Source organism: Thermobia domestica, chromosome 10 (genome assembly GCF_964235325.1).
Source record: "Thermobia domestica chromosome 10, izTheDome1.hap1.1, whole genome shotgun sequence".
NCBI classification, from domain to species: Eukaryota; Metazoa; Arthropoda; class Insecta; order Zygentoma; family Lepismatidae; genus Thermobia; species Thermobia domestica.
The window spans coordinates 270,229,226-270,256,948 of NC_137463.1; the positions used below are offsets into that span (position 1 = coordinate 270,229,226).

General features: G+C 37.4%; 1 protein-coding gene across 1 annotated transcript in view; it reads left to right on the plus strand.

Annotated features, from left to right (window-relative positions):
- LOC145663229 (UPAR/Ly6 domain-containing protein bou-like) overlaps window positions 1–27,723 on the plus strand; it is a 95,451-nt gene that overhangs the window by 52,727 nt on the left and 15,001 nt on the right. Inside the window, exons 2-3 of the mRNA XM_081729597.1 lie at window positions 11,396–11,548; window positions 22,727–22,876. Coding sequence (XP_081585723.1) covers window positions 11,396–11,548; window positions 22,727–22,876 — 303 coding nt within the window. The remainder of the gene's footprint in view (window positions 1–11,395; window positions 11,549–22,726; window positions 22,877–27,723) is intronic.

Consider the following 27,723-nt stretch of genomic DNA (forward strand, 5'->3'; position numbering starts at 1 on the left):
AGTTACACACACCTTGCGTCGGCTTTTAACTTTAAAAAAAAATGTATGTAATGTAGATAAATAAAGTAAAATGAATGTAATTGAATTGTTATTGTAATTGACTATTTGTGTTTTGTACGATGTTCCCTTTCCTTGAGATTACATGCTATGTTGAATGTATCACTGACTAGTGACACCGAACCTACTGGGCCCGTATGGGCTCGTCATCAACAGTCACTGATACACTCGCCAAGCCAATCATCTACGGAAAACAGAACTCAAATCTGGCCCGAAATATAAAGCTTCCAAACTCTCTTCCATCTCGACTCACAGTCCGATATCCAGGCCTGCAGTTCATCATCCACATCCCATCCGGAAATAGGTTGTGAACCACGACTACAGACACAGGACACCGACCTATTAGTGGAGCTGGCAATGAGCACAATGAAGATCTTAATGTTGTCTGTGAAAGCCCTATCTGAATCCTTAAAAAAAAACCTCGAAACAGAATTTTGTAACTTAAAAAAAAAAAAAATCCGAACTGAGATTTTGATAGAACTGATAAAATGATAAATTTTCTACAGATTCGGTTGTTTTCAACTCGGTCACACTAAGGAAAGTCTCTTCCCTGAATTTCACAGCTATTTCGTTTCCCCAGTAAACTTATTCTGTACGCACTGCTCTTTGTTTTGATCATGCTTCGCATGCATACCAAACATCAACTCCATATTTCTATCACTTCTTAAAATTACAAGCTAATTAGATTTTGTATTCGAAAAGAAAGATGTTTCACGGCTAGTAAGTTTTATTCTTTAAAATTTTCATGAATATAGTGTTGGACAAAATATTCGATAACAGGAAAATCTGTGCATTAAATTGACATACCCATCTAAGAAAATATGATCGATTTCTATATCTTTCAAAGCCGAAACATTCTTTACTTTTGCACATATTCCCAAAAAATATTCATATTCTTTAATATTCATTTAATATTCTTGCCTTCCAGAACATTGACATTGTATCGACACGCAAAACAAATAAAAGGACACAATAGAAATACAATACACTACTGAAAATAATGCTTCACTGCCTACCGTTGTGGTTAGCTACTTTTACTTTTGTCTATATATTCTTTGGTGCTTACACTTCTCTGTGCGTAGAGACTGTGGCCGGCGTAGAGGATTTACGCTCTTCGCGACCTCTCTTACAGCTCGGACCCACTAAACAATCTAGCACAGGTAAACATTCACTTACATATTGACATACTTAAACCTAAATCCCTATTCTAACTACACTAACTTAACCTAAACAAGAATATATATATATATATATAAAAAAAATCACACATATATTTCATAAAGCACCATCCTTATTTTGCATTTATCTTTTGTTCTGTTTCGCTACCACATACATACCGAAGACGCAGTGGTTACTTGCATTAGTGTCGCTCTGAATATATTTTGTTTCTTAAAATAAAAGAAGAAAAAAGGTATTTACTAGTAATTATTAAAAAAAACTGCAATTTCTAAACTTGATGGATATCAGATTTAAAATATACGAAGGTTTAGCCTATTGCCGAAAGTTTCCAGTTACCGGTACGCAAAATTCATGTACCCTTGCACTTAACTGTAGCCGTGAATCTGACACTTATTTACAAAAATCAACGTTTAGAATCATTTTGTTCCAAAACCAAAGAAACATGCCAAAATAAATAAAACTTAATTTCGAGCAGTGTTACCGAAAATGAATAATTTCAAGATTTTTGGGGAATCTAAAACATCTTTCTTCACTGGGGAAAAATGTGTGTGTGGTACACACATTTTCTTGAGGTTACAACAATCGCTCTGCGCTGAGATTCAAGTTTCTTTTCTCCCCCCATCGAATGAAATCACGATGTCACATTGCCCGAATCTGCATGCGTGCGGCGTTGAGGGAAACTTTACGAACTTAATACTTCATGTTATGGATTTTTACACATACACCAGAAAATATATTCACACATATCTGCTCTCGAGCCAAGGAAATGTTAAAGATGCCAAATACCTGGAGTGAGTTTTACTTTCACTGGTTCTTACTTACTTGAATCCGCTTCTTAAACAGAGACTGAACTGATATATAAAAAAAAAAGTTTCCTGACGACTTTCTCCACTCGAGTTTTCTGGGAAACTCTTAAATTGTGGTCTCAAAACAGTTTAGGACACCAACTTCTGCAGCACCTATCCGGAAAAAACCCATCGAGCGTCGCTTGACTTCTTCTTCCTCGATGCCTGCACAACGACTTGTTTCCTCTCCGTCACCGTCTCCTCTGGCTTCTCCTATGTTCTCTGACTGACCGAGAACGCAAAATTTGCCAAGGAGCTCATTCCGTAACACTAGACACCTTCCATGCTAGTATCCCTTATGCAATACGAAATCACTTCACAATTGGAATATTACTGGATTAATAACTTTGTTGAAAACACCAAACACAGCACGTTTATCTCCACTGACAATTTCCAATATTCGCCAAAACGAAGAATTTATCACAGTTTGATGTAATCACAAATTATTCCACAATTTCTGCAGACGCTAAACACTGCACGTCTGTCTCCTGAAATGGCTGACGCCGTAAGACAAAGAATTACATGAAGATGATCCCTAATTGGAAGATAATCGTGACGTAACTATCGGATGATAGGCTTCTGTGTGAAGATCAAAGAAAACCGAAATCTCAGCCGCAGCTGTGATTGTGGATTATCCAATCAAATAATTTACTTCGAAACAAAGAGATGCACCAAGAAGAAATTATGGCTGACTTTCTTAATTTGGAATTTTGAAGAAGATTTTACGAAATAAAATTTTTGGCTTTCTTGTGAAGATTCCCTATGCCGAAATATGAATAGAAATGAACTGAAAACCATTGAAAAAGCTGGAATATACACTTATTTGTCTAAAATAATGATATATACTTGGATAAATGCGTGAAATATACAAAATATAATTAATAATCATGTAATATTCATATAATATCCATTAAAACAATCTGTTTTACTAAAATTACACAAAATTTTTGACCTACGGTTTTCCTACTATAAAATAAAAGTTTCTCTTACATTCTAAATAAATTTTAAAATTTCCCTGCCAATATACAAGGTGCTCAAAAGCACCGGGCCATGTTACGTTATGCTGAGCATAAGGTAACAAGGCTCCTCGTATCTGTCAGTGCTTGCTTCACTGGTCGCACTGTGAATGACCACTGTGTGTTACTACCGCGAGCTGTGTGTAACTGTTGTGCAAGAGTCGGTACAAGTGGAAACACTGTTACGGAGATATATTTGGTGTGTTTATTCCGAAATGGGCACAATCAAAGCGCCCAAAGAACGACAGAACCGGAAGGGACGCAAGAGAAAGGAAAATTGTGAACTCTGGGAAAGGGTTGTTTGAAGGGTCCCTCACCATGAGGGCCCTAAAATGGTGGGAAAACTGTGGAAAAAACACGTTTGATTTCAGTTTTATTTCTTTTTGACAATGTTGCCATCACTTTCAGGCCCCGAAAAAAATATATATGTTGTATCTAACGGTATAACAAATTTTTTAACCAAAATATCTGCGACGTGTCCCCTCAAAAAAAAAAAAAAAAATCTACAATTTTCTGAAATTTTCAAAAAATGAAGAAAATATGCAACGATGGTTTTGAAAAAAAATGCACATTTATATCTAAATAGTATCTACAATCTGTGAAACTTTTAAAATTTTCGACCACCTCCACCAAGATTTAAAAAATATTCAATTTTGAGCATGTATGATACGATAATTCGGTAAGGGTAGGGGGCAGGAGGTCAAAACTTTGTTGAGGTAGTTTTAGGTCAAGGGTAACCTTTTGGATCAATAGCAACTCAATTTGGATCAAGGGACGATTTCACTATCTTACTAGGAAATACCCTTTACCTCTCCCTATATTAATACAGCCCAACATGGTTTCGTGTCCTATAGCTCTTGTCTTAGTAACTTAAATATGCGTAGTCATGCCATAAATAGTATCTCCAACAATGCACAACTTGGCACTATTCCGATTTATCTAAAGTCTTCGATTCAATTAACCATCCTTATCTAATTTACAAAATCTCTAATAGATTCGGTATTCGTGGGCCAGTCTTACCCTTATTGACCAGCTACCTACAAGGTCACACCCAGAGAGTCGTCTTGGCTGGATCAGTTTCTAAGCCGCTGCCTGTAACATCCGGGGTAGCACAGGACAGTGTACTTGGTCCACTCTTATTCATATTGTATATGGATGACCTGGCTAATGGCTTCAATTCAACCTCCAACAGAATCTTGTTATTTGCAGATGACTGCAAAATCTTCATAGAAGTCAACAGTACAGAAGATCCCGACCTACTTCAAAACGACATAGATAAATTTTCCTCTTGGTGTAAACATGACTCTTAAAAGTAAATCATGATAAGAGTAGGTCCATAACATTTTCCCTAAAGAAAAATATTGTACACACCTCATACAACATAAATGGTATTACGAGAGTCAATAGTAATAAAGATCTTGGAGTTACATTTGACACAAAACTAACTTTTACAGAACATATAAATGCTATTACTAAAGAATCGATGCGTCTGCTAGAATTTTTGTACACGTTAACAGAGATACGGAACCTCTGTTCCTTAGTAACGTTCTACGAGACAATAATTTCTCCTAGATTGGAATATTGTTCACCTATCTGGCTAATGGCAGCTCCTACAAACCTATCCTGGCTAAATTCAGTTCTAAACTTCTTCCTTGTAATAGTACCAGTACGTTTCAGAGTACTTCGCACATGTGCGATGACAAAGCATGAACTGTTACGAACACTAAATATTCAACTACCTGACACTCGTCATAAAATCAGTGATCTCAAATATCTCTACAAACTCACACACGGCCAGTTCAGATCTGAAATATTGCTCTCAGAATTGTATTTCTGAATTTCATTCAAACATGAAACACATATGTTCATATAGTACGAGCTAGACTGTCAATACTTCAATCTCTTTGTTCTACAGGCTTAATATATTATACAATAAAATATCACATACACCCGTAAACTTATTTAATTCTGAAACTGCATATAACTGCACTACGTCGTCATTTTAATGGATAAATTCGAGTCACCTATTCTCAACCCTTTTTTTTGCTATTACTTCATGTTTATTATTATTATTATTATTATATCATCTCTTAGATTTGTTAGATATTCCAGTGTAAATTGGCGTTCAGCTGTATCTGGAATTATGTTTGTAAATAAATAAATATATTGCGTATTATTAATCGTTGGTATATGCTCTTCATTGTATTGGTATAGAACAACATTATTAATTTATAGCTTCTATACAACAATTTATCTTAACACCAAAACGTGTTCTGAGTGAGATCTAAGATATGAGTGAAGTAGTGTTTCCTACGGAGAGAAATTTCTCGTCTTCTCTCTTTTCCAATTTAAAAATTTATTTTTCATATCGTTTTCGTCTAAAGAAAACTTTCTCGTCTCTATTTACAAGAATGCAGTTATCTCGTTGAACCTGGAAGGGTGGAGGAGTCTCTTTAAAGCCCTTTCCCCAATAAATACACGAAAATGTTTCTTAGTTTCCATTGAATTAATTGAGCTGTGCGTGTAACTGACAGCATCTTACGAGTTGCCGAAGGCGCATTTTAGATTGAAATGGAAGGACAACTGAAGGTGCTCAAGCTTACTAACGTCATTTAGAATTAATAAGTTATAACATCTCAACAGGATTTTTCATATTTATGGTAAACATTTTTTTAAAATTAATCGAAATGTATCAAAGGAGAAGGGGGATGTACCCAATTGGCGAAAGAATACATCTAACTTAGTAGCGGGGTAAAGAATGCGAGAAAATGACTAAACTGACACATTCAAGTATTTAATGTTTTCAACTCACCATTCACTTCGAAGTTGATGTAAGTTGGGCCTTGTTATATTGCATTTTCGGTTTTAGAAAAAAAAAATCAAAAAGTATATCACTAGTTAGAAAAAACAAAACTACAGACTGACGTCTGTTTTGATACACACAGATGCACATAACAACGGATAAAGAAAACTATAGATTTAGTGAGAAAAGAGACAGAGAGGAGAGAACATTGTTGTTAGAATTACATTAGCAGGCTCCTACACACTATACATCAGTATGACGATGTTCCATCGCCTTCGGGCAGGCACGTAGCCAGGATTTCGTGAAGGAGGAGACACACAGGGGCTCGATCATTCTAAACTACTTTACTGAAACATATAATGGTTCGTTTAGCCAGGATTTCGTAACGGGGGGGGGGGTGACATGAAATTTCTAAGGCCCAGGAGCTTGATCAATCTAAACTAGTTTACTATCAACATATGTTGGTTTGTTAGGACATAAAATGAGAATATGTTGGTAACAGTAACGTACCCAGGAATTTATTTCGGGGGGGGGTCCAAACTAAATATGAAGCTATTTTATATTAAAATTGCTAAAATTGCCCCTAAAATTAGGCTAAATTTTTAAAAAGTCGAAATTTCGGGGGGGTCCGGACCCCCGTGTCCCCCCCCTCCGTACGTCCCTGGTTGGTAAGTATTTTAATAACAAACTGTGAAGAAATCTCGAGTAAAATAATAATAATAAAAAAACGTATTGAAAACGATTTTACAATATTTACGTCCTTCCTCTGTTCATTCAAATATAATAATTTTCCTTTCATTATGATCTTAACTATTATTAAAAGTACATATTCACTATTATAAAAAGAGCATACTCAATAATATCTTGTAAACTATTTTACAATATCTGCGTTCCTTTCTCTGTTGAATCAAATGGTAACAGAATTTTCCACACAAATTTTTGTTTTTAATATTCTGCCAACTACTGTCGGCTCCAAAGGACAGATTAAAGGAGCAGTAGAAAATTTTTCTTGAAATAACATGTTTGATACTGCAAGGATGCGATGACTGAAAATTATGATAAAAAATGTCCACCCGTTACATAATTGCACTGTACTTTCGGAAGCTTAAAATCTTCCTGACTAGTAGCAGAAATTCTGAGAATTCAGTCACTTTTCTTGAATTTCAAATTCCCTGACTCTTCCAGGATATCTCGCTTACCTCGCCACCATATATTGCAAATAATACAAATTTCCTCATAAGAAAGAGTAACCAAAAGCTTCCTGTAGTTTATTTTTAACGTTGATCCTTCTTTTTCTCATTTCATTTTGTTTAATCCTTCCTTAAGTTTTTTCATTTCTGGTCTCGAAGGGGGTTCCGGACCTCCCTGGCTACGTGCCTGCTTCGGGTCACACTGGGTGTAGTGGGTCAAGAGTGAGTGCTTCTGGGTCACGAATGACTAAATTCGTGACCAATGACGTAACGTGAACTTTCAAAATCTGTAAGTTCAAATACTTGTGGAAAAAGGATGTTCCATGTAAATATTCTTTTTGCAGTCGATTGTACTGTACGGTGCAAGAAAAATGCTTCTGTTTCATATGGTGTACTACTGCTTCAAATAAACAAGTAAAACCCAACTTGTATTACCTGGTCACCATTCAGACAGAAATTCACGTAACCACTTGACTGATAATAACAAATGTGAACCTGCTAATACAAAAGATTTGTAGAATAGCGAGCAATAAATTATATTAGTCAGACACGGATCAGTTTTTTAAAGTGGGTCAGTAGGTCGTAAGTTAACATTTCGTGACCCACTGCAACCCACCACCCACTGTCACACTCTAACTCACCACCCGTCTCACACCGACCGACCATGACCCACTCTGACCCACCGTGGGTAACGGACCAACTCCGACCCTCCATTCATAATGACTCACTCTGTTTCGTTTGTTACTGAAAAAGCCAGACCCTTCTAACACGAAATTCTCATCATGAAATTGTTACGTCTACAGTTTTAAATCGAAGGATTGGTTGGTGGACTTTTCTCGTATTCTTGTCTAATGTTTCTCATTCCTTTGTAAGCAAAGTCACAAGTAACTGGAGAAGACGACGGAATACATGACCCTGGCGCCGAGTTGGTCAAGGCGTCAGTTGAAAGAGTAATGGTTTCAAAGTTCAAACGTTAACAAAATCATGTAACACAACGTGTGACGGATTTGTTGTTCGCTACCATAAGAAATCAGAGTTGCATATATTAAGGAATATTAGTTGGTGTCTACAGTAGAGATGGCCAAACAATCGGAATTCACTGATGTTACTTTTAGAATCCGGATTTTTTACTTCTCGGATAATCCGGATTTTGGGTCGATATGGTTTTAGTTACTTTTTTTAACACGACTTTTTGGATAGGAACAAATTGCATTAAGTACCTTAGTAGGATGCGATTCCAAAAGTATTAATTCTTTTTAAAACAAATATATACAAATTGATATGCATTTGAGGTTAGTGAGGCACGGTATACATACTAAATCGTTGAATGTTATTAGAACAAGCACTAGAGTAGCCAGAGAAACAACATTGTGGGACTACTAATTGCTTTGTCGTAGAAGCATACACGTTTCCAATTTTATAGGTTTGAGTAGCAATTTGCTAAGCGCGTTCAAATTTTCGTCGGAAGTTACAGTTTTTGTACAACATTTTTCCTCACAAATAAAAAATGTTAAATATTTTTATTTATTTTACTGTTTGACATGTACCTGAAGAATGAAAATTAAGAAAAATATTGTACTGATTTTACGTGGACAGAAAGAATGAAAACAAACCATTTTTGTATATAATAAACAGGTGTGAAAGTATAAAGTAAGGAAAAAGTATTAGAAAAAATAAATTACGTACTATGTAAGTTTACAGATTGCTTAAAATAGCAGTTGACTTTGAATGCATCCACGTGGAGCTTTCTATGACGTGCTAAACAGGGGCGGATCCAGGGGGGGGGGCGATCGGGGCAATCGCCCCCTTCCAGAAGAGTAAACTTTCTTATTTTATATATATAAATAAAACCCATCCCAAAGTTTAGAGCCCTTAAAAGTAGCAGTATGACAACGCACCGCCCCCCCAGAAGTCGGTCCTGGATCCGCCCCTGGTGCTAAATTCGTAATGTCGTCAGAAAACGGAAAATTGACATTCTACAGCCCACGAACTATACCTTTATTTTACACACGTCTTAATTTCATAACACATACATATTATAGTGTAGCCAAATGCTGCCCCAATGCAGTTGGTTTTTATTTATATATTTATTTTTTAGAAGTTGTAAACCAAATATTACTTTTCTTTCACCAGTTGAATGGAAAACTATAGGTGATCCTAAATGTATTATTTCTGTGACAATGCTATGAATATAAATGTATCACTTATGAATTTCTTTTCTGTCGAGGAATTTGAAGCTTAAAATATATAAAACGATAATCATGCCTGTTGTTCTGTATGATTGCGAAACATGGTCGCTTACTCTGAGGGAAGAACGTAGACTGAAAGTATTTGAGAACAAGACCCTGAGAAGAATATTCGGACCCAAGAGGAACGGGAATGGTGGAATCTTCATAATGAGAAACTACATAATTTATACCGTTTACCAACATTGTTAGGGTCATCAAATCTAGGAGGCTGAGGTGGGCAGGTGGGAACTGGGCAAGTTTTTACAAGAACTATAAAATGCAAAACTTTATTTCGAAAGTGTGACAAAACGCGAAATGTGAAAAAGGAAACGCGAAATTTTCAAATTCTTAGTGCGAAAAACTAGTGCGCCTACTTATATGCAATGAAAGAAAAAAAAAAAAACTGGATAGCCATGGGCTCGTATGGCTCTGGTCGTGAAGAGCCCGATTTGCGAAATAATCATTCATTAACCAATGATAATCAGTGACTGTGTGTGAACCCATCCGAGCAAAGGAGTGAATGCCATTTGGAAAGTACTAACGTTCATTCTGACTAAAATTCTTCCTATGGCTTTTTCTTTCTTTTTTTTTTTTAAAAAAAGCAACAACTCTTGATATAGTTGTTTTTTAAGGATGGAAATTGGTATTTTATTTTTAATGATCGTCGTAATACTACGTAGATTGATAGTATACCAGTACTTTGGTACGTAAGCGGGCCAAGGAATCTCGTTATATGTGCCCACAAAAGTATAGATAATAATACTCCTTTAATATGCTGCACAGATTAAATGTTTTTTGTATAAAGGAAAATAAGAAATGAAACCACTGCATAACACAAAACATTCTTCAAATAGTTTTCTGTCTCCACCTGATTCTTGAGGATCTAACAATCACACTTCAGACTGAAAGTAATGCCATTTTCTAAAAGATCCCAAATCTTGAAAGTGCTTTCTGTTCAAGTAGCCCCAGGCTCGATCCTTGAAGCGAGTACAAGCTTCGAATCCTAACTCATGTAATCCTGGCTTATAACTACGGTGCTGAGAACGGAAGTTAAATTCCAATCATTCAGCTAAAATTGTCTTTTTCCGGGTGTCACTGGATTGAGAATTTTCAAATTTCGTTCATAACGATTCAAATGCAGTATTGTTTACAGATGATATGATCATCGTTAATGAAAACGACAACTCCCTTCGTCTATGTGGCTCACGGACACGATGTCTACTACAGACTTCCTTAGCTGGTAGTAGAACCAAGGAGCCCACGCACCAGAGGTAAACGCTCTACCACTGACCCACTGTGCCTCCTATAGAAGGTGTAAGAACCAGCACGAGGGGATATATAAATTGTGGTTGGTTGATTGGTATTATAACTAATTTGTACTAGATGTGATAATCAAAACTTGCCGCACCTCGGTAAAGACAGAATGAGAACCAATGTGGGTCAGTGAGGATTGAGTCGTCAAGCTTTTTGTTGAGAAGAAAGAACGTTAGTCATTTAACCAAATCAAGGCCCGTCATTGGTTGATTAGTTATTTAGTTACATATGTGATGAACGGACTTCACCGGATCATGAACTCGTGATAAAGCAAGGAACATGCTAATGGAGCTAACATATTTTAAAAGGTATTTACAGTTGGTCGTTCAATTCACAGTCAAATACTTCTGTTTTTAATATATTTCAGTTATAAAGGCCCAGAATGATAATTCTCTTGTATTAGATTAGTGTAGCCTTAGCCTATTCTGGAAAGCAATCGATTATTAAGAAATTTTCGGAAACAATTTTTCCCGGATTTCATTGAATTTCACCGACAAACAACAATGGCAAAACTCTTGACCAAGCAGCCTCCTTCGAAGTTGTAATTGATTTGTTGCCAAGTAGAATCCTTTAATGACGATAAACTGTTTCCAGGGAGATAGCACGCATCCTTTTCTTTTCTCTGAACCTCAATTTAGTTAACAATTTACTTTGTGTTTTATTTTAAAGTCCTTTTTTTTTCTTTTCTTGTGTTTTTATATTTTATTATTTTCCTAAGTTACTTTTTAGTTATTGTTTTATCCTGTTTTGTTTGTTTTTGTAGTATCAGGGATCTCATGCTATCAATGCGTGAGCACAGGGAGTGAAGATCCTTTCTCGTGTACAGAGTTTCTGGCGGGCTCGGATATTACACCTCAGCCATGTGACCACGTGGAGGGCGCACAATTTTGTGTGAAACACACGGGACGATTTGAAGGTAGGTGAATCTCCTCCACTTTTCCACTTCCACGAAACACTCACTTCTCGCTGCACTCACGCGACAATTCTCAGTTCATCTATTAACGATTGTCTAGCCCTACATTACTGTACATAATATTATCCAATCACGTGTTGGTAAGGAGACGTTCTCATACCTTGTGGAATCCCTCGTCCAGTGAATACAGATGCATCTACTTGTGTCTTCCATCAGGAGTCCATACACATCTGTCTGACTTAAAATTTAGACAAGTTTGCTTTATTTTCTTGTTGTTAAAGCAATGGCATTCAGAATCTCCTTCCCCTACACAGGTTATTCCCTACTGAGGATCTCGCTCCGCGGACAGAGATGAAAAACCAAGAGAAGTATAGCCTAGCGAAAGATTCTAACCGATAGCTCAAAGGTGATGAGAAATTAGTTGGTGAGGAACACAATAGAATAAACGAAAGGTTTTCTTAAATGAGGGGGGGGGGTATCCTTGATCGACACCAAAGCCTTCTGAAAACTCGCCTCGTTTCGTGAAGATTGTACCCTTATAAATAATCCCAGTCTGTTACGCTTCTGATAGTTGACAGTGAGGCTGGTAGTTGGGACTATTTGCGTTGCCTTTTACTTGATGTTAAGAGATATCTAGTTTCCGGTAATTTCCATACAAGTCGAAAGCTTGGAGAGAATAACTAATCTTGTTTAAAGAAAGTTACCGTTAATATTGAGGGGGGGGGGGAGAATTATCCTTGACGAGTTTTAGTGGTAAATTGACCTGATTGGGAGATCCCAAAGAAAGCAGCAGGTTTAATCAAAATAAGATAAATTTTAAGAAAATCATCGCAGAACGATATACACATAAATCGTATCTGATAGTTACTGTTTCGCTTATTGAACTTAACGGTATTGGGCGTTTGAATCCTTGGTGCATGCTTAATAGATCAAAGAGTTCACCAAAACAAAAACAAGAAAGAAAGAAAAAAAAAGACGTTAAGTAAAAATATATTGGGAATAAGGTATTTGAAAGTTCTCATGAAGTTCCATTTGTTATTCATTTGGATTTTCATAACTGGGTTAGAAGCAGTGTATGCAACAAGTGACACAACGATCAGCATGTTTGCCTCGAAGTGTACAAAAGATGAATTCAGTTTGAAATTCCTTGATGACCGTGGTTTTTCAGAAACGTGCTGAGGAGTCTGGCTGTACTTTAGTCTTAAACACTTACAGATGGCTGGATATGTCCGACTGAAACCTGCTGAAATTGATTAAGCAATGATGGACGAGTATTTTGACCATACAATCCCCATTTTCGTAGTAACACAGATACAGTTGGCAGATACTTATTCATTTAATGGAAACACCTTGGGTTGGCCACGGGCAGAGAGCCATAGCACGCCGGGCTGTTGCTGGTGCTATGTTAAGGCAAACTCAGTAATACATGAGGAGCAGTGTACATTGAACTGAGCAGAACCTGATAGTGTAACACGAGCGACGTCCCTATTTTCCAAAGAAAGGAAGTTGTTGGCGCTCTGTTGTGTGAAGTGAGCGTGACGAAAATGGCAACTGTTATGATGGCCTACAAAACACGGTGAAACAACATCGGGGAGTAGGAACAGTGATCTGAAGGAAACCGTCAGTGATAGGTTCCGCCGCACATTAAAGCAAATATTTGGTCAGAACAGTTGCTACTGCGGCGCAAGTAACGAAGGAATTCGAAAACCGCCTCCGGGAATTACATGACATGGACATACAGCATGGGTTGGACGGACGAAACCGCTGATAAGGAAGCGTCACGCTATAGCACGATACCACTGGTGTCGTGAACATACAACTTATGCCCTTGATGACTGGAAGCTTGCGATATGGTCGGATGAGTCACGGTTTAGCTTATTCCAAACTACGGGAGTGTTTGTATGGCGGGCACTTGATGAAGAATACGATTAGCACTATCTCCATCCAGCCGTAAAATATGGCATCGGCTTTCTGATGCTGGAGTTTCAATTTCCTGATTTTCGTCCTGATCGCCCCACTGCCCTTTATTGGGTCGCCATTTTAGGGAACCATGTGCATCCTATATGTTGTTTCCACAATATTCCACGATGACAATGTGGCCGTTAATACAGCTGGAGCTGCTGCATGGTTTGAGGAACATCGTGATGGACTTGAATCCCCTGATCCTACCCTTCCAATTCCCAAACCTCATCATAATTGAACATCTGTGGCCCATTTTTGGAGAGACATATTTGCGCCTTCATCTCTCACCGAACAGAGTGATGGACTGCACGCGGAATAGTGTATATTCCACTTCACATCATTCACAACCTCTATGACTCCATTCCACGTCGCATCAGATGTGTTAGAAGAACGAGAGTGGTCCAACACCATATTAAGTGGTTAAGTTGCATTTTTGTAGGTGTTTCCATTTGGATTCCATCGCGGTAGAACTTGGTGAGCTGTGAAGCGAAGAAGGTATCAAGTGCATTTTCCATCTCTACTAGGAATTTGAACTGCCGTCCTCCTCTAAGATGATTGTCCAAGGAACGGAACAGGTAATAATCGGACGGTGCAATGTCCGGGGAGTACGGCGGATGCTATAGTGTTTCCCATCCAAGATGTAGAATGGTGTCCTGGGTCATCCTAGCCACGTGGGGCTTTGCGTTGTTGTGTAACAGGAGGGCCTCTTTGCGACTCAGAAGCGTTGGATCCAGAGTTTTGAGTTATTCTTGAACACGACTCAACTGCGGATAGTACACAGTTGCATTGATGCTATGACCACCTGGAAGCAATTCCCGATGCACGATGTCGCGAGGAGTCCACCAAACACACAGAATTACCTGCTTCTGGTAAAGTGCTGGTTTCGGCTGTTTGGGAACCGGTTTATGAGGTGCTAACCAATGATGACGGCGCCGTGGAGCTTCGTACAGGACCCAAGTCTCATCACATTTCAACACCCTGTCCAGAAGCGACTCTTTCCTCAGACGAGGCAGCAAAGAAACACAAGTGTTTGCTTGCGTTGCTTCTGGCCCGGAGTAAGATCACGTGGGACCTATATTAAGTTGAAGGAGGTGCTGCCGAATGGTTTCTCCACTCACACTGAATTGTAGTTCCAGTTTCTCACATGTCTGGTCATTGTTCGCCTCAATTGCTGCCTTAGGGGCCGCGGTGGCTCAGTGGTAGAGCGTTCACCTTTGGTGCTTGGGGTCCCGGGTTCGATCCCAGCCCCCGCCAAGTGAACTTTGTGGTGGACAAACACCGTGTGCGTGGGTTTTCTCGGGGTTCTCCCGTTTCCTCCCACTTTCTTCATTCCACCATTTCATTCATCACTCATCATCACCGTCTCCTTTAGCCTAACCGGCATAAGCGTGGGACGTAAAACTCAAAAATTTCATTTCATTTTTTTTAATTGCTGCCTGAAGATCTTCATTTTGTACATGTGTTGGTTTTCCGGCACGTGATGCGTCTTCGAGCTGTAGCGGCGTTTGACCCCAGTTTGAATTCGTACAGAATACACGCCGTTATGACGCTCTGTGCCGGTCCCATGTTCACTCTTTCCGTACGCAAGTTTACGGTGTAACTTAATGCCACAACCAGGTAATATGTTGGATATACCCACACCAACAACTGAGTTTCACCTTATCTTCATCTTTATTTGTATAATATGCAGAGCAAAATACCAGCTCACAATTCCAATTTGCATAAATCAAAGAATCGTTGAACAGGGACTTATGGGTGAAAATGACGTATCTAGATGCTACACTTTTGTCTTAGTAAGCGATTGAATCTGGAAAAAATCTAGAATAATCGAGGGGTCCGCGTGGGCAATTTGTGTTAAATAATGAGGGTTGAGGTATGCTTGACCTGAATTTGGCGATAGAGGGTTATGGACCATGCCAGCAAAACTCTCTCTTTCGAGCGTTCGTTTCATGTTTCTAACAAGCAGAAGTAATAGAAAACGAATAGATGCATCTTACTAAAAATGCTTGATCAAACTATTGTATATGGTTGAGTGAACTTTCATCATATACCTCGTTTTGTAAATTCCTGGTAGGCACTAGGCAGAATTGAGCCTAGATCGGCGAAATGAAACAGGAATAAAAAGGACTTTTCAGGACGAAGTTATTCACAGTAAGATTTATTTATTTATTTTTAGCTTAACGACCTACGATTATTCACCGAGGCTGAGAGAATCGGCAAGAAACTGGAGAACCCCAAGAAAACCCCGACACATGGTGTTTATTCACCATAAATCAGTGGAGCTGACACTGAACTTCATGGTTTCACAGTTTTAGACAATTATCTTTTTGTAAGTGTGTAAGAGACGATTTCTGTAAACCAATTGTAGTGGATTGTATTAGCATATTCGTTGAAAGAAATCAACGCGTCTGCCATTCAGACTGAGGTTCATACTGACAAGGCGGAAAAGTCGTATTGTGAATTGCATGCCTTTATCTAACTTCCTTGCAAAACTTAATACACAAGTGACGCTTTTTGATATACATTGTGACACTCCCGAACTACAGGAATCCAACAGTCTAAATAGTAAAATCTAGTTGACTGCCGATCTCGGTCGTCAAGAAATCTTCAGGAGGCAAATACAGCGTTCATTGTTCACGAGGTTCTGGGTTTGAGTACTGGAGGAGCAAGCATTTGGGCTTGAGCCAAAAGTTGTTAAAAGTTATAGGTCGCCGGACAAATATGTTCAAAACTACTTGACTCGGGTTTAGGGTCGTCAAAGGCTCGAGCTGGTTCGAGCCATTGGCTCAGTTAAGCCGAGTCGAATCGAGCCGATGGACTCGTTTCAACGGAACTGGCTCGAACCAATGGCTCACCTGAGCTGAGTCGGTGGCTCATCTTACCCGAGCCGGCTCGAGCTGTTCGCTCAGTTGAATCGAGCTGAGCCGGTTGGCATCACTACCCAAGTTGAATTGGGCTTCTGCTTCGGCTCAAAAAATGAACTGTGTAGGTCTCAGTCTTGATGGTAAGAACTATATTATATTGGTGTTCACGATACTTGAGGCGGTCTCGTTATAAAAATCTACTGTCGTCTTGTCATCAAGACGAGACGAGATGCAAGTGGTGTCCCCTGTCGTTAGCAACACTAAAAGTATTTCACACTACTGCTTACGTTTCTCATGGCTTTTGCTTTCCAGTCTAAACAGGCCATGATTTCAAAGCGAGTTAAAATGAGCTGAACGAGCGAGCCATTTGTCAAACTCGACCTCAAAACAGTGACTCGGCTCGAAACTCGAGACGGACATGGTCATTCTAATAGATGAAATGAAATGAAATCTAAGTTTTACGTCCCACAGTTATGCCGGTTAGGCTAAATAAGACGATGATGATGAGAAATGAACAATGGGGAGGAAACGAGAACCCCGAGAAAACTCACGCAGACTGTTTGTCTACCACGAGGTTCACTTGTGCGAGCTGAGATCGAACGAAGGACCCCATGTACCAGAAGCGAACGCTGTACGACTGAGTCACCGCGGCCGCATGGTCGTTAATACTTCCGATTCTTATGTTAGCAGAATATACTTTGGGAATCTCAAAAGTCCGGCGACAGGAAATGTTCAAACAATCTCTATTGCTCCATATACATAAAAATAGAGATGAAAATATGCATCACTACGAGGTGAGGACACTGACATTGAATGCTTTGGGATGGAAGTAAAAGAGAAGATTGTAGCTGAGCGTGTAATCTAACTCCTTTAATTGTTGCTCCCACAATTGCTGACATTCTGTGATGAAGATCTATCGCACAATAAAAAGGAAATATTATAACAATTTAGAAAATTAATTTCCTTCAATGTTTTGTGCAACCATAACTTTCTCAGAAGAGAAAATTTACATTAAAGAGAAATTGTTTAATTTAAGACGTTTTGCTTCGAACTGAAAGAGTGGAAACGGAGAGTGTAATAAACCGTGAGATGTTATGTAAATTCCTCACATAAACTTCGAGGGCATTTTGTTCCTTTCAAAAACATTTACGTTTAGGTATGCGCACATATTTACATATTTTCCTTTTCGTAACCAACTGGTAAACAAACTTAAGACGTCAGAAGTTTTTTAAGTATTTTTAACACCGAAGAAAAATAGTTCTTCCTCCAAATTCATGAAATAGAAATCCAACTTAACCTGATAACTAATTGCATTTGTTATTATGATGACGCAAGTGGGTCTTATAACATTAATAGCATAATACCCGTTCCTCGCACGGGAAGGATACGTTTTGGATTTAAACAAGTGTTACATCTCAGCGACTCCGAAAAGTATGAATTCGACACTCATATCGGTCATTTTCAATTATTTTTTCATGTCCCCATCCCCCCTTAGGAGTACTAATGGGGCTGAATTTGGGTTTAAACAGTGTCGGATTTGTTACATCTCAGCGACCCCACTAATATCGATCATTTTAGATGATTTTTAAATATCTCCTTCCTCCCCTAAGTTGCGCCGTCAAAGTGAAATGATAAAAAAACATTCAAGACCCGAACCTCATCTATGTTGAAAATTTGATTGAGATCGGTTGGGTGGTTCAAGAGTTATTAAATCATAAACATAGTCACCTTCATTTTATGTATACTGCATATATTATATATATAATGTTAGTACGTCCGTCCGTTACATCACACGACAACTCCTGAACGTAATTTGGCGGTTTATTAATGGATTCAATCTGTTAACATCTTCACGGGCAGCGGTGAGTTTAACTATGTCTGTCCGTATTATTCATTTATTCGCGTGATCCTTGTTACTGTCTTTAGCAGAGTTCATTTTCTCATTCATTTTCTTTTGTTCATTACGTATTACTAGTGGTGTAAAACACGTAGGTATTTACTTTAGGAGCTAAATACCAGGATACTTGTAAACCCAGAGGGTTCTTTTATTGGGTATTTAGGTTTCAATTATCAATATTTGGATCTTCTCCTTACTCACTAATTACCAAAGTAACACAGTATTCGTTAATTCCAGTATCCACATCCGCCGTAAGCTGTTTTTCCACTAATTCTACATTCGGTTTATTAACTCCAGCGGAAAGAAACTGGCCATTCAGTCTCCCCCCCCCCGAATTTGAAATTAAATGAAATCTTTGAGTTTAACGCCCACGTTTACGCCCGTTAGGCTAAAGAGGACGATTATTAAAGCAAATGAATGATAATGGAAGAATTTGTGAAATGAGAAAATTGGAGAACCCCGAGAAAACCCACGAGCAGGATGTTGTCCACCATAAACTAAGTTGGCCGAGAATGGAACCAAGAACGCCACTGCACAACCGTGGCCTCTTTAGAGCGGAATTAAAAGTTTAGTATTCCTCCGAGTGAAGACTATATTATTATGGAGATGTCTATCATTGATTTGATATGGATTCGTTGCATCGTTTAAGGAGGGATGGATTTAGTCATTTCTTGTTTTCAAAAATGCAAGGTTTTGTCGAAAGCAGGATGTTGTTATTCTAATCAGTTTGCTTCCATATTTCGCTTTTTCTTCTCATCAAAGTTCCAAATGGTTTTATCTTCTGCAGACAGGCATGTACCTTTTATAGTTTATTCACTTGATAGAGTTAATATTCGTTTTATAATTAATTTTCAAATTAATTAGTATGGAGATGCAGATTTTTGAAGTCACACTAAACTCTTACAATAAATTCCAAATCTTTTTGTTTCTTCGTTGTTCATTAAGCAAAATCGTATTTCGTAATAACAGCATGTACTTAGAAACTATGAATCTAAGGTGAACTCAACTACACCCCCGACCCCTAGAAAAAAGCTCGACCCTTATCTGAATGTTGTGACTACTGGCCTCGATCAATGCTATCGAACTGAAGAAAATGACGTTTCAGAGGAAATTTTTATCCATATTATTTTCGAGGACAAACTTTTTTAACGCTAAAAATTCTTAATTACATATCACTCAGTCTCTACATCTGTTCATCTAGGGGAGACAAAATCTCAAGACGACTACTTCGATTACCATCGATTTTACACAGCGTGTACAGGGTCAGAGTTCGTTTCATCCAGTCGATCCCAAGATATGCATATTTGAAAATTGGTTCCTCATGTATTCCTCTGTGAGTAATAATGGATATTATCCTTGCCTGATATACTACTCGCTGTACATTTGAGATTAGTGGGTTGGTATAATTGCTAGGATACAGAATACTGATCTGTTCGTGGAATACAGTGCTAAGATGAAACTAAATCATTTCATTCTCCACAAATCTAAAGACAAATATTTTCCATATTCACATATGCTTTTATCTTACTAGAAGTTTGTAGTGGACAGGGGACAGAGGACTTTTATTCTGCTCTAAGAGATGGTTTATTTATATTTTTGAATTCTATATGTAAGGTACCTAACAGAATGTAGTCTGTGTACTGTCTTTTGTCTTCTTCTATGACTTGTAAGAAGCTTTGCTTAATTACAAATATGTAGTATCAGCTGTTAGGCCTATAATCTACGGAGTATTAACTTTTCAATTCCAGCTTTCAACACGAAACAAATTGCGTTAGAGAGAAGCCTTCAGTCACTGTGTTATCTGAATACAAAATGCTCCCTCGCCCTTAGAGTCATCAATGTTAAGACAAAATAAACAAATAACGCTTTCTTTTTAAGGCTGAAATGCAAGGATAGTGTTTTTTTTTTTTTTTTTTTTTTTCAAACAGTCTTCGTTATAACAATCTTTGTACGACATGACTCTCGAATTTAGATTAATCAACACCTAGATCCTTTATGTAAACTTATTCTATTTCTTCATGATGTTTTTTTCTTTTTAAGTTTGGTCAGAAAACCAAGAATGCGGTTATACAAATATTAATGTTTAAATGTAAACACTGTTACAACCGTGAGTGGTGAATGCAGAATTTCGTCGAGAGGGGAAGGTTCAAGCACTGAGTGTCATATTCTTTCAAGACATGCCTGCTTCTTCAATATAGACATCTTACTATAGTAAATATTCATTTTTCATAATAAGTTGCTTAAAGGGGCGGTTAAGACCTCGAACTCCCCTTGGATGCTCATCTCATGGCGCATGTTGTAAAATAATAATAATAATAATAATAATAATAATAATAATAATAATAATAATAATAATAATAATAATAATAATAATATAAATAAGAGGACACATCCATGTGAAGATCATCAGTTATCATGATTATCAATTATGAAATAATTAAATAGAAGCAATACATTTTTAAGTAGCAAATAGATCGTCACAAGAGGTTCAAATCCACAGATTTCCTGTAGATCTGTTGCAGCGACATGAATTGGCAGCCAGCGCAAGTAGCGACATCTATTAGCGTAGGAATTAGCATGATATACAGACTGAGACATTTTTCTTTTGTAATCAGGTATTTTCTAACCAATCAGCACGGTATACAAAGATATTTTAAGGGAGGGGGGAGTACGGTGGTTCAGTGCTAGAGCGTTTATCTTTGGGGTCCCTGGTTCCATCCACGTCCATGTAAGTTTGTGGTGGACAACATCGTGTCCGTGGGTTTTCTCGGATACTCCCACATTCTCATTCCACCAATTCTGCCATCATTATTCACTTGTTTTACTCATCATCGTCTCCTCTTTGCCTAAAAGGACATAATGGCAAGACTCAAAAATTTAATTTCATTTTTCAAAAAAAATCTTTTAAGCCTTAACTATTAGAATATATAATGATATACGAGGAGCCTTCATTAATTCTTTCTAATGCAAGAAGTAATTGCCTGTAAATATTTATTCAGAATACGATATTACCTAAATATATTCAAATGATGTTAAGTTATATAAGAAATGCAGTACCATTATAATATATTTTATTAAAACATCTTTTAAACCCTATTTATTTTGAAGTGAACTTATTTCCTTCTATTACATTGTATGTGTTGCCTAGGAGCAGTTTCGAGAATTGCCATACTTTTAGTGTCGTCTCGTATTGAAAATGTACTTTGTCTCTTGTTCTCCGAAACGAGAAGACAGAATGTTTAAAATATCGCAATCCATCTCAGAATTTACAAACAAAATAAAATCGAATAGTTGGCAAAGTGATGTTGAAATGAAAGGTACCATTGATACAGTGCCATCCATCACATTATGCTGGATTCAACCTGGGACCTTCCTCATAGAAAACAGCACTCTGTTACTGATCTACCGTCATTTCTTTCACTGTAGAGCTAATTCTTCCATACATTACAATTAGCCATATCACCTGACAACTCATATCAGAACGTTAGAATTTCAATTCTTCACTCTGTGTGACTTTCGCTCTATTAACACAAACTCCCGATTACAAGCAGTTGTGGTGCGATCTTTCTTCCCCTCCCGGTCACCATGTATTCATTATATATTCCTGGAACTGAAGCCTTTCTGATGGCCGATTTGATTCACCTTTACAATTAACTAGACTCTTGGAAATTTCAATGAATATACTATTCCGTATGGGGCTCTATCTGGACTGATGATCGTGGGCGTCAGGTGGATAAGAACAGGTTGATCTCCTTAATGGTAGCCTAATTTGAAACCTGTTTAATATACAATTTATCACTAGTACAAGTATCCATTCTCTGCACGGGAAGAATAATGTATGTGTAAAATCTCTGAAAGGAAAGAAATGCGTAAAATTATAACGATGAGCAAAGTCTTGCGTGTGGACTGCCTGTCTCACAGGCAATATAGAAATAGTTCTCTTTACATATACGTACTTTAAAAGCTTAACCCCCCTCCCCATCTCCTTTGAGTTGAAAGTCAAAAAAAAAAAAAAAAATACTTTGTACGGTATTAGATCCGGTCAAGTTCTATCTGTCTATAAAATTTAGTGGCTGGATGTGACTTATTTCCGTTTGAAACTCGGATTACACATACATTCTATTTATTAAAGTACGGCGTCTTACGAGGGTGAAACCCAAACGGCTGATGTAATTTAAACAAAAAAATACCATTATAGATTGAAAATACCGTGTTTCCAACGATTCTGTTTTTTCTTTTTGATTTTTTCGTATCTTTATCCATAACGGAGTTGGCCTATTGGCCCACACTTTTCATACACCCTGTATATAGAGGGTGAGAGAAACATAAGTAATTTTGTATGCTTTCTCTTGAGTTTTGAATTAGACAGAAATAGAGTGTAGCGACAAGTGAGTGTGTTTTGTGAGAAGTGAGTTTCCTTAAAATGATTGTTTTCTTTTCATGTTAATTCCATTCCAGCCTCATGTATAAAATGTTTCCAGTGCTCGTCGCTAGATAACGTCGCTTGCGGAGAGGAAATGGATGGCTCAACAGATCTCATCTGGCCTGAAGACTGTGATCATGTGTTCGAAGCTCAGTTTTGTATCAAAACAACTAAGTTATATGGAGGTAGCCCTTCACTCCACTGCTAATAGATCTTAGTTTCTTTCAGTTCGCTTTTTATCCTTAGACTAGAGGCTGCTTCTTTCAGTTGGTGTTTGTTGAGATGCATTTGCATGGCTGTTTAGTGATGTAGCGAAAGGAATGCTGGTTGGCTTAGTCTGTTACGTACTTATTCATGATTCATTCATTTTCAGGATAAATAAAGGGGAAAAAATCATAAAATATGTCATCTTCGTTGTACGAACTATAAAAGCATAAAACTGTTGAAAAATTAAACAAAATTTAAGGCTGTTGACTAGGTATGGCATGTTTCTTAGCGCATTCATTTATTGGACAATTCTTTTTTTTTTTTTTTTTTTTTTTTTTTTTTTTTTTTTTTTGCGATTTTACTGATTCGATCATCAAGTCTATTTACGAGGGTAGTTCCAAAAACTTCCGGTCTGACACGAATATTGCGCTCCTGGTAAGAAGTCTTTCGTGGCATATGGTGCTATCCAGGCCCGTATCTAGGGGGTCCGCCATCCTAAATTTTTGTTGGCCCTTAAAATGTTCACGCTAGGCTTGCAAATGAAGAATTATATGGTGATGAACTACAATAAGGTTGGATCGCCCATCCCCCCTACATTTTTGCGCTGGCTACCGGCCTGGTGCCATCTAGCTGAAAAATAAGTTATCAGTTTGAACTGTATAGGTACGTCGTTCGTTGGAGCATATGCGCCAACTACGTGGGTACTCCAGCGCTCTAGCACCCCTAAAAATTTTCATTCGATTTTTCACTCTTCCTTTGCCCAATAGCATTAAACATATTGCCGATAGAAAAAGAAAATTTCATTTGCTCAATACAAACTTAAGGTGATCGTGGTAAAAAAAAAAAAAAAAAAAAAAAATGAAAACGTAAATAAATTAATTAAATACATGGAGTACCATATTTTTATGGCTACCACAGATTAATTGAATTTACATTTATCTAATTGAAAAAAGTAATTTACAAACTTTATGAACAGCGTTATAAAATGGATTAATTTCGTAACTCGTGATTCCAGTATTTAATTTTCACAAAGCGAAGGGACCTTTAAATACATTTGAGGAAGAAATTAGTAAAATCAAGTTCACTAAAATTCCAGTTTATTTCGAAGAAAGGACAAAAATGCTTATCCAAATAAATTATTGGATTTAAAAACAAAAATGGCGCGGGTACGAAACAACGTTAATGGTGTACTTCATGACAATGCTCGAGGTTAGGAATATTATCACCGATTTTAATAATAATAATAATAATACGCTTCGTTAGAACGTTAAAGAGACTGGATTTGACTTTCCAAGGAAATTATTCACAAATATTCTTCAAATACACTGCAGCTCTTACTGACTACTTTTGGTTGAAATGCACTCATTTGTGTCACTTTAGTGTTAGCTTTATTTAAAGTCACTGCATGCATACAATTGCTGGGCTTTCACACTTGTCACATACAGCGTCACCCAATAAAACGTCTTACATTTTAAAGCCTAATAAAACGAATAGCATTGCAGATATGAACTTGTTTATTCAAAAATATAAAATGGTTTGAAAACACTTTTAATTTCTCCGTTCTATTGTTGAAATGACACAACAATTGACAATACTAATTATTAGTATTGTCAATAATACTCAATACTAATAATACCAATATTTTCAAACAGATAGGAGAGAAGAGGCCACTTTTAGACAACATTCTTCGTAGGAAGGCCAACTGGATTGGACACATTTTGCGAAAAAATTGTCTTCTTCGTACTCCCATAGAGAGAAAGATGGAAGGAAACCAAGGAATAGGGAGAAAAACACAGTTGATCGATAATTTGAAAAATACAATAAAATATTGGGAGGTTTTAAGGAAGGAAGCTGAAGATTGAGGAAAGCAGGAAGGAAAAAAAATTTTCAAGCCCTAACCTTAAAAAAAAAAAAAAAAGTCCCACGACTTGCCAACAGTGACAATAGCCCTTTTGTCATTTTCAGTTATCATTATAGCTTGGTCACGAGCTCGTCGCGTGCACGCAGTCGAAGTGTTTTTCAAGAGTATCAGTTCTGTAATTACAGTACAAAGAGATTTTCACTTAAAGTTTGAGATTGTTTCTGATCGGAAGACTGTCTTGTAGTGGGTCGAAACTTCCGAATAGCGGGGTTCAGCGTTGACGAAAGTAATCTGGCGGTCTGTTTTGCAGTTTCCAGAACGTTCTGCAGGAAAGCATACCGCCTCAATGTTCAATATGCAATCAATGCTGGGCTTTTCAGGGAGAGTTTAAGAAGGAATTTTACAAGAAGACCTGCACTTTCAGCCTTTGGCTCAGAAGATGCTGTTCTTTTGTGTAGTGGTGAAGCACATTTCTGCTGAAGTATTGTGTAAACAAACAAAATTTCCGCTATTGATCCGATCATAAGCCACGAATCCAACTCGAAAGATAACTGCACTCTGATAAAGTAACTGTTTTTCCTGCAATTTAGAGAAGTTGCATTATTGATCTATATTATTGATTTATTTTGAAGAGGAGCGTGTGATAGTTACAGTGATGCTCCATCGTTACGTTGGCTGCTTTACAACTTCTTAAGGATTCAGCTTTATAACTTAGGACTGAATAATCTTGATATATCCAACAAAATGATACTACAGCGCACATCGCTGGGGTTATCTATGGCAGTTCTAAGAGAGCTGTTTCCTGGAAAACGTATCCCGGGTACGTGCGGATGTTGCTTGGTCGCCTCATTCACCAGATTTCCCCGAAATGATTTTTTTTTCTTTGGGTTAGCTGTAATCTAAGGTTTACTCACATGGGCCGCACACTCTTGACCTCAAAAGAGTAATTCAAGTGAAGAAGCAACACGAAAATAGCCTTTCACGTCGGGTGATGATAGCCTTCAGACGTCGTCTTCAAATTGTATTGTATCGTCTATTTCATTTCAAATCAGAACAAAATAATTACAAATCGTTTTCAATACGATTTTATACCTTTTAGTATACAACTTTTTTTTTTATCTGTAATACTTTTTGTTTTATTAGCTTTTAAAATGCAGGAGGTTTTATTGAGACAAAATAATTACTTGAAAGAGACACGGGTTCTCCACTTATCACTTAGAACAATAAGTAGTGCCCGTTGGCTACAAATGCCCGTATATAAGCGCCACGTAATTTATGTACAGCTCACAGATGACGAGAAGAACCCTAGCAGAAGTAGTGTGACGTATGTATGGGCTCGCCCACTTTTAGCACGGGGGTTTCGAATTTCACCACGGAATAGCACACAGATAACTACCCGGAGTAGCAGACGACATTTAAGTATAGACCACACCTCAAAAACCGAAAATGGACTTTACCGTGTCGTTGACCTTTCCCCGCTTTCCCTGTTTTAGGGTTCTTTTCATCTGTGAGCTTTAGTTAGAAGATGAAGAAATATATTCTATATAAAGATCAAGGATCTTATAAAATAGAGGATCTGCCCTTACAACAAAATCTTGAAGCCATACGTCACAGTTTTGCTACCCCTACTTTGCCCACTCCGCCCAATAGGATCGCAATGTTTTGAGCCAACAATCATGGCGGAAACGAAAGTACCCAATCAGACGATGTAATATCTGAATTACTAATCTAATTTACATGTGTTTAGATGTGGATATTAAATAAATGAATTAGTTAAATCTCAGATTGTGTTATCACATATAGTGTTAGTGGAATAATAATATAACGAAAATACACTTTGGATAAGGAACAACTTCAAAGATTATTTTGTTCATTAGAATTGAATGCTTTTATGGAGAAAAAAAAGAGTCGTTTGGTGCAATTTTTATTAGTCAAAGAAATCATGCAGAAGTAGTTTACTGCTATTTTTCTCCTGTTTTGTGAAGACTCCAGAAAACCCACCGAGTTAGGAAATGGTGGCGTTGATATTCAGAATGAACTTTTAATTTATTATATTTAAATTATTATATTTATATTTTTTTAATATATGGAATGATTTTGCAAACAGGAACTTATATATTTGAGTACCAATAACGTTACATTTTATTTAAATAAATTACATTTAAAATATCGTGAAGTTATATAATTAGTTATAATTGCTCTAAAAATTACGTCACTGACTAATAATTCGAAGAAAAGTAAAATAAAAAGAAGATGTTTATGTTTATCAGACAGTAAAGTAATACCATTTGTAACTCCTTGTTACATTAATTTTGATATTAATCGGGAATTTTTAAGACCAGCTTACGGAATGTCGCTAATTTTTAATGGTTATTCAGGAATATGAATTAAGAAATGCAGGTAAGACAATATGATGCAATGGTATTGAGTGTCAGACAACGAAATACAATCTTCAGCACACAACTTGAGAGGAGTTTGATTAAAATTACAATAATCAAATGGTTTCTTTGCTCAACTGCTCGCAATCCCGTATTCAGTATTTAACCCTCTTCCGACAGATCAATTTTTCTTACTATAATTTTATTATGGTAGTAAATACGGTAGTAATTTTAGTATGGCAGTAAATTGAGGGTACATTAGACTATATAAGAATACATTTTGCTTGTATTGTTGCTCAACAATGCTGAGGAGAAAGGAGACTCAGGAGTAGTGCTCTCAACGGGTCGATTGAAGACTGACCCAACCCGGCCCGTGACCCCATCCCAGAGACCCGATCCGAGCTGACCCGAGTGACTTGACCTGACAACCTAACCCGTTTGAGAGAACTAGAATCTTACAAAGGTGCCACCAGGGAAAAAAAAAAAACGCTGGCCAATTCGTATGCATAAACCGTTGTTTCGGCTTTTTTATTTGTAGTATTATCCTCATCCTCTTCCTCAATGTTCTGCCATTAATGAGAGGCCA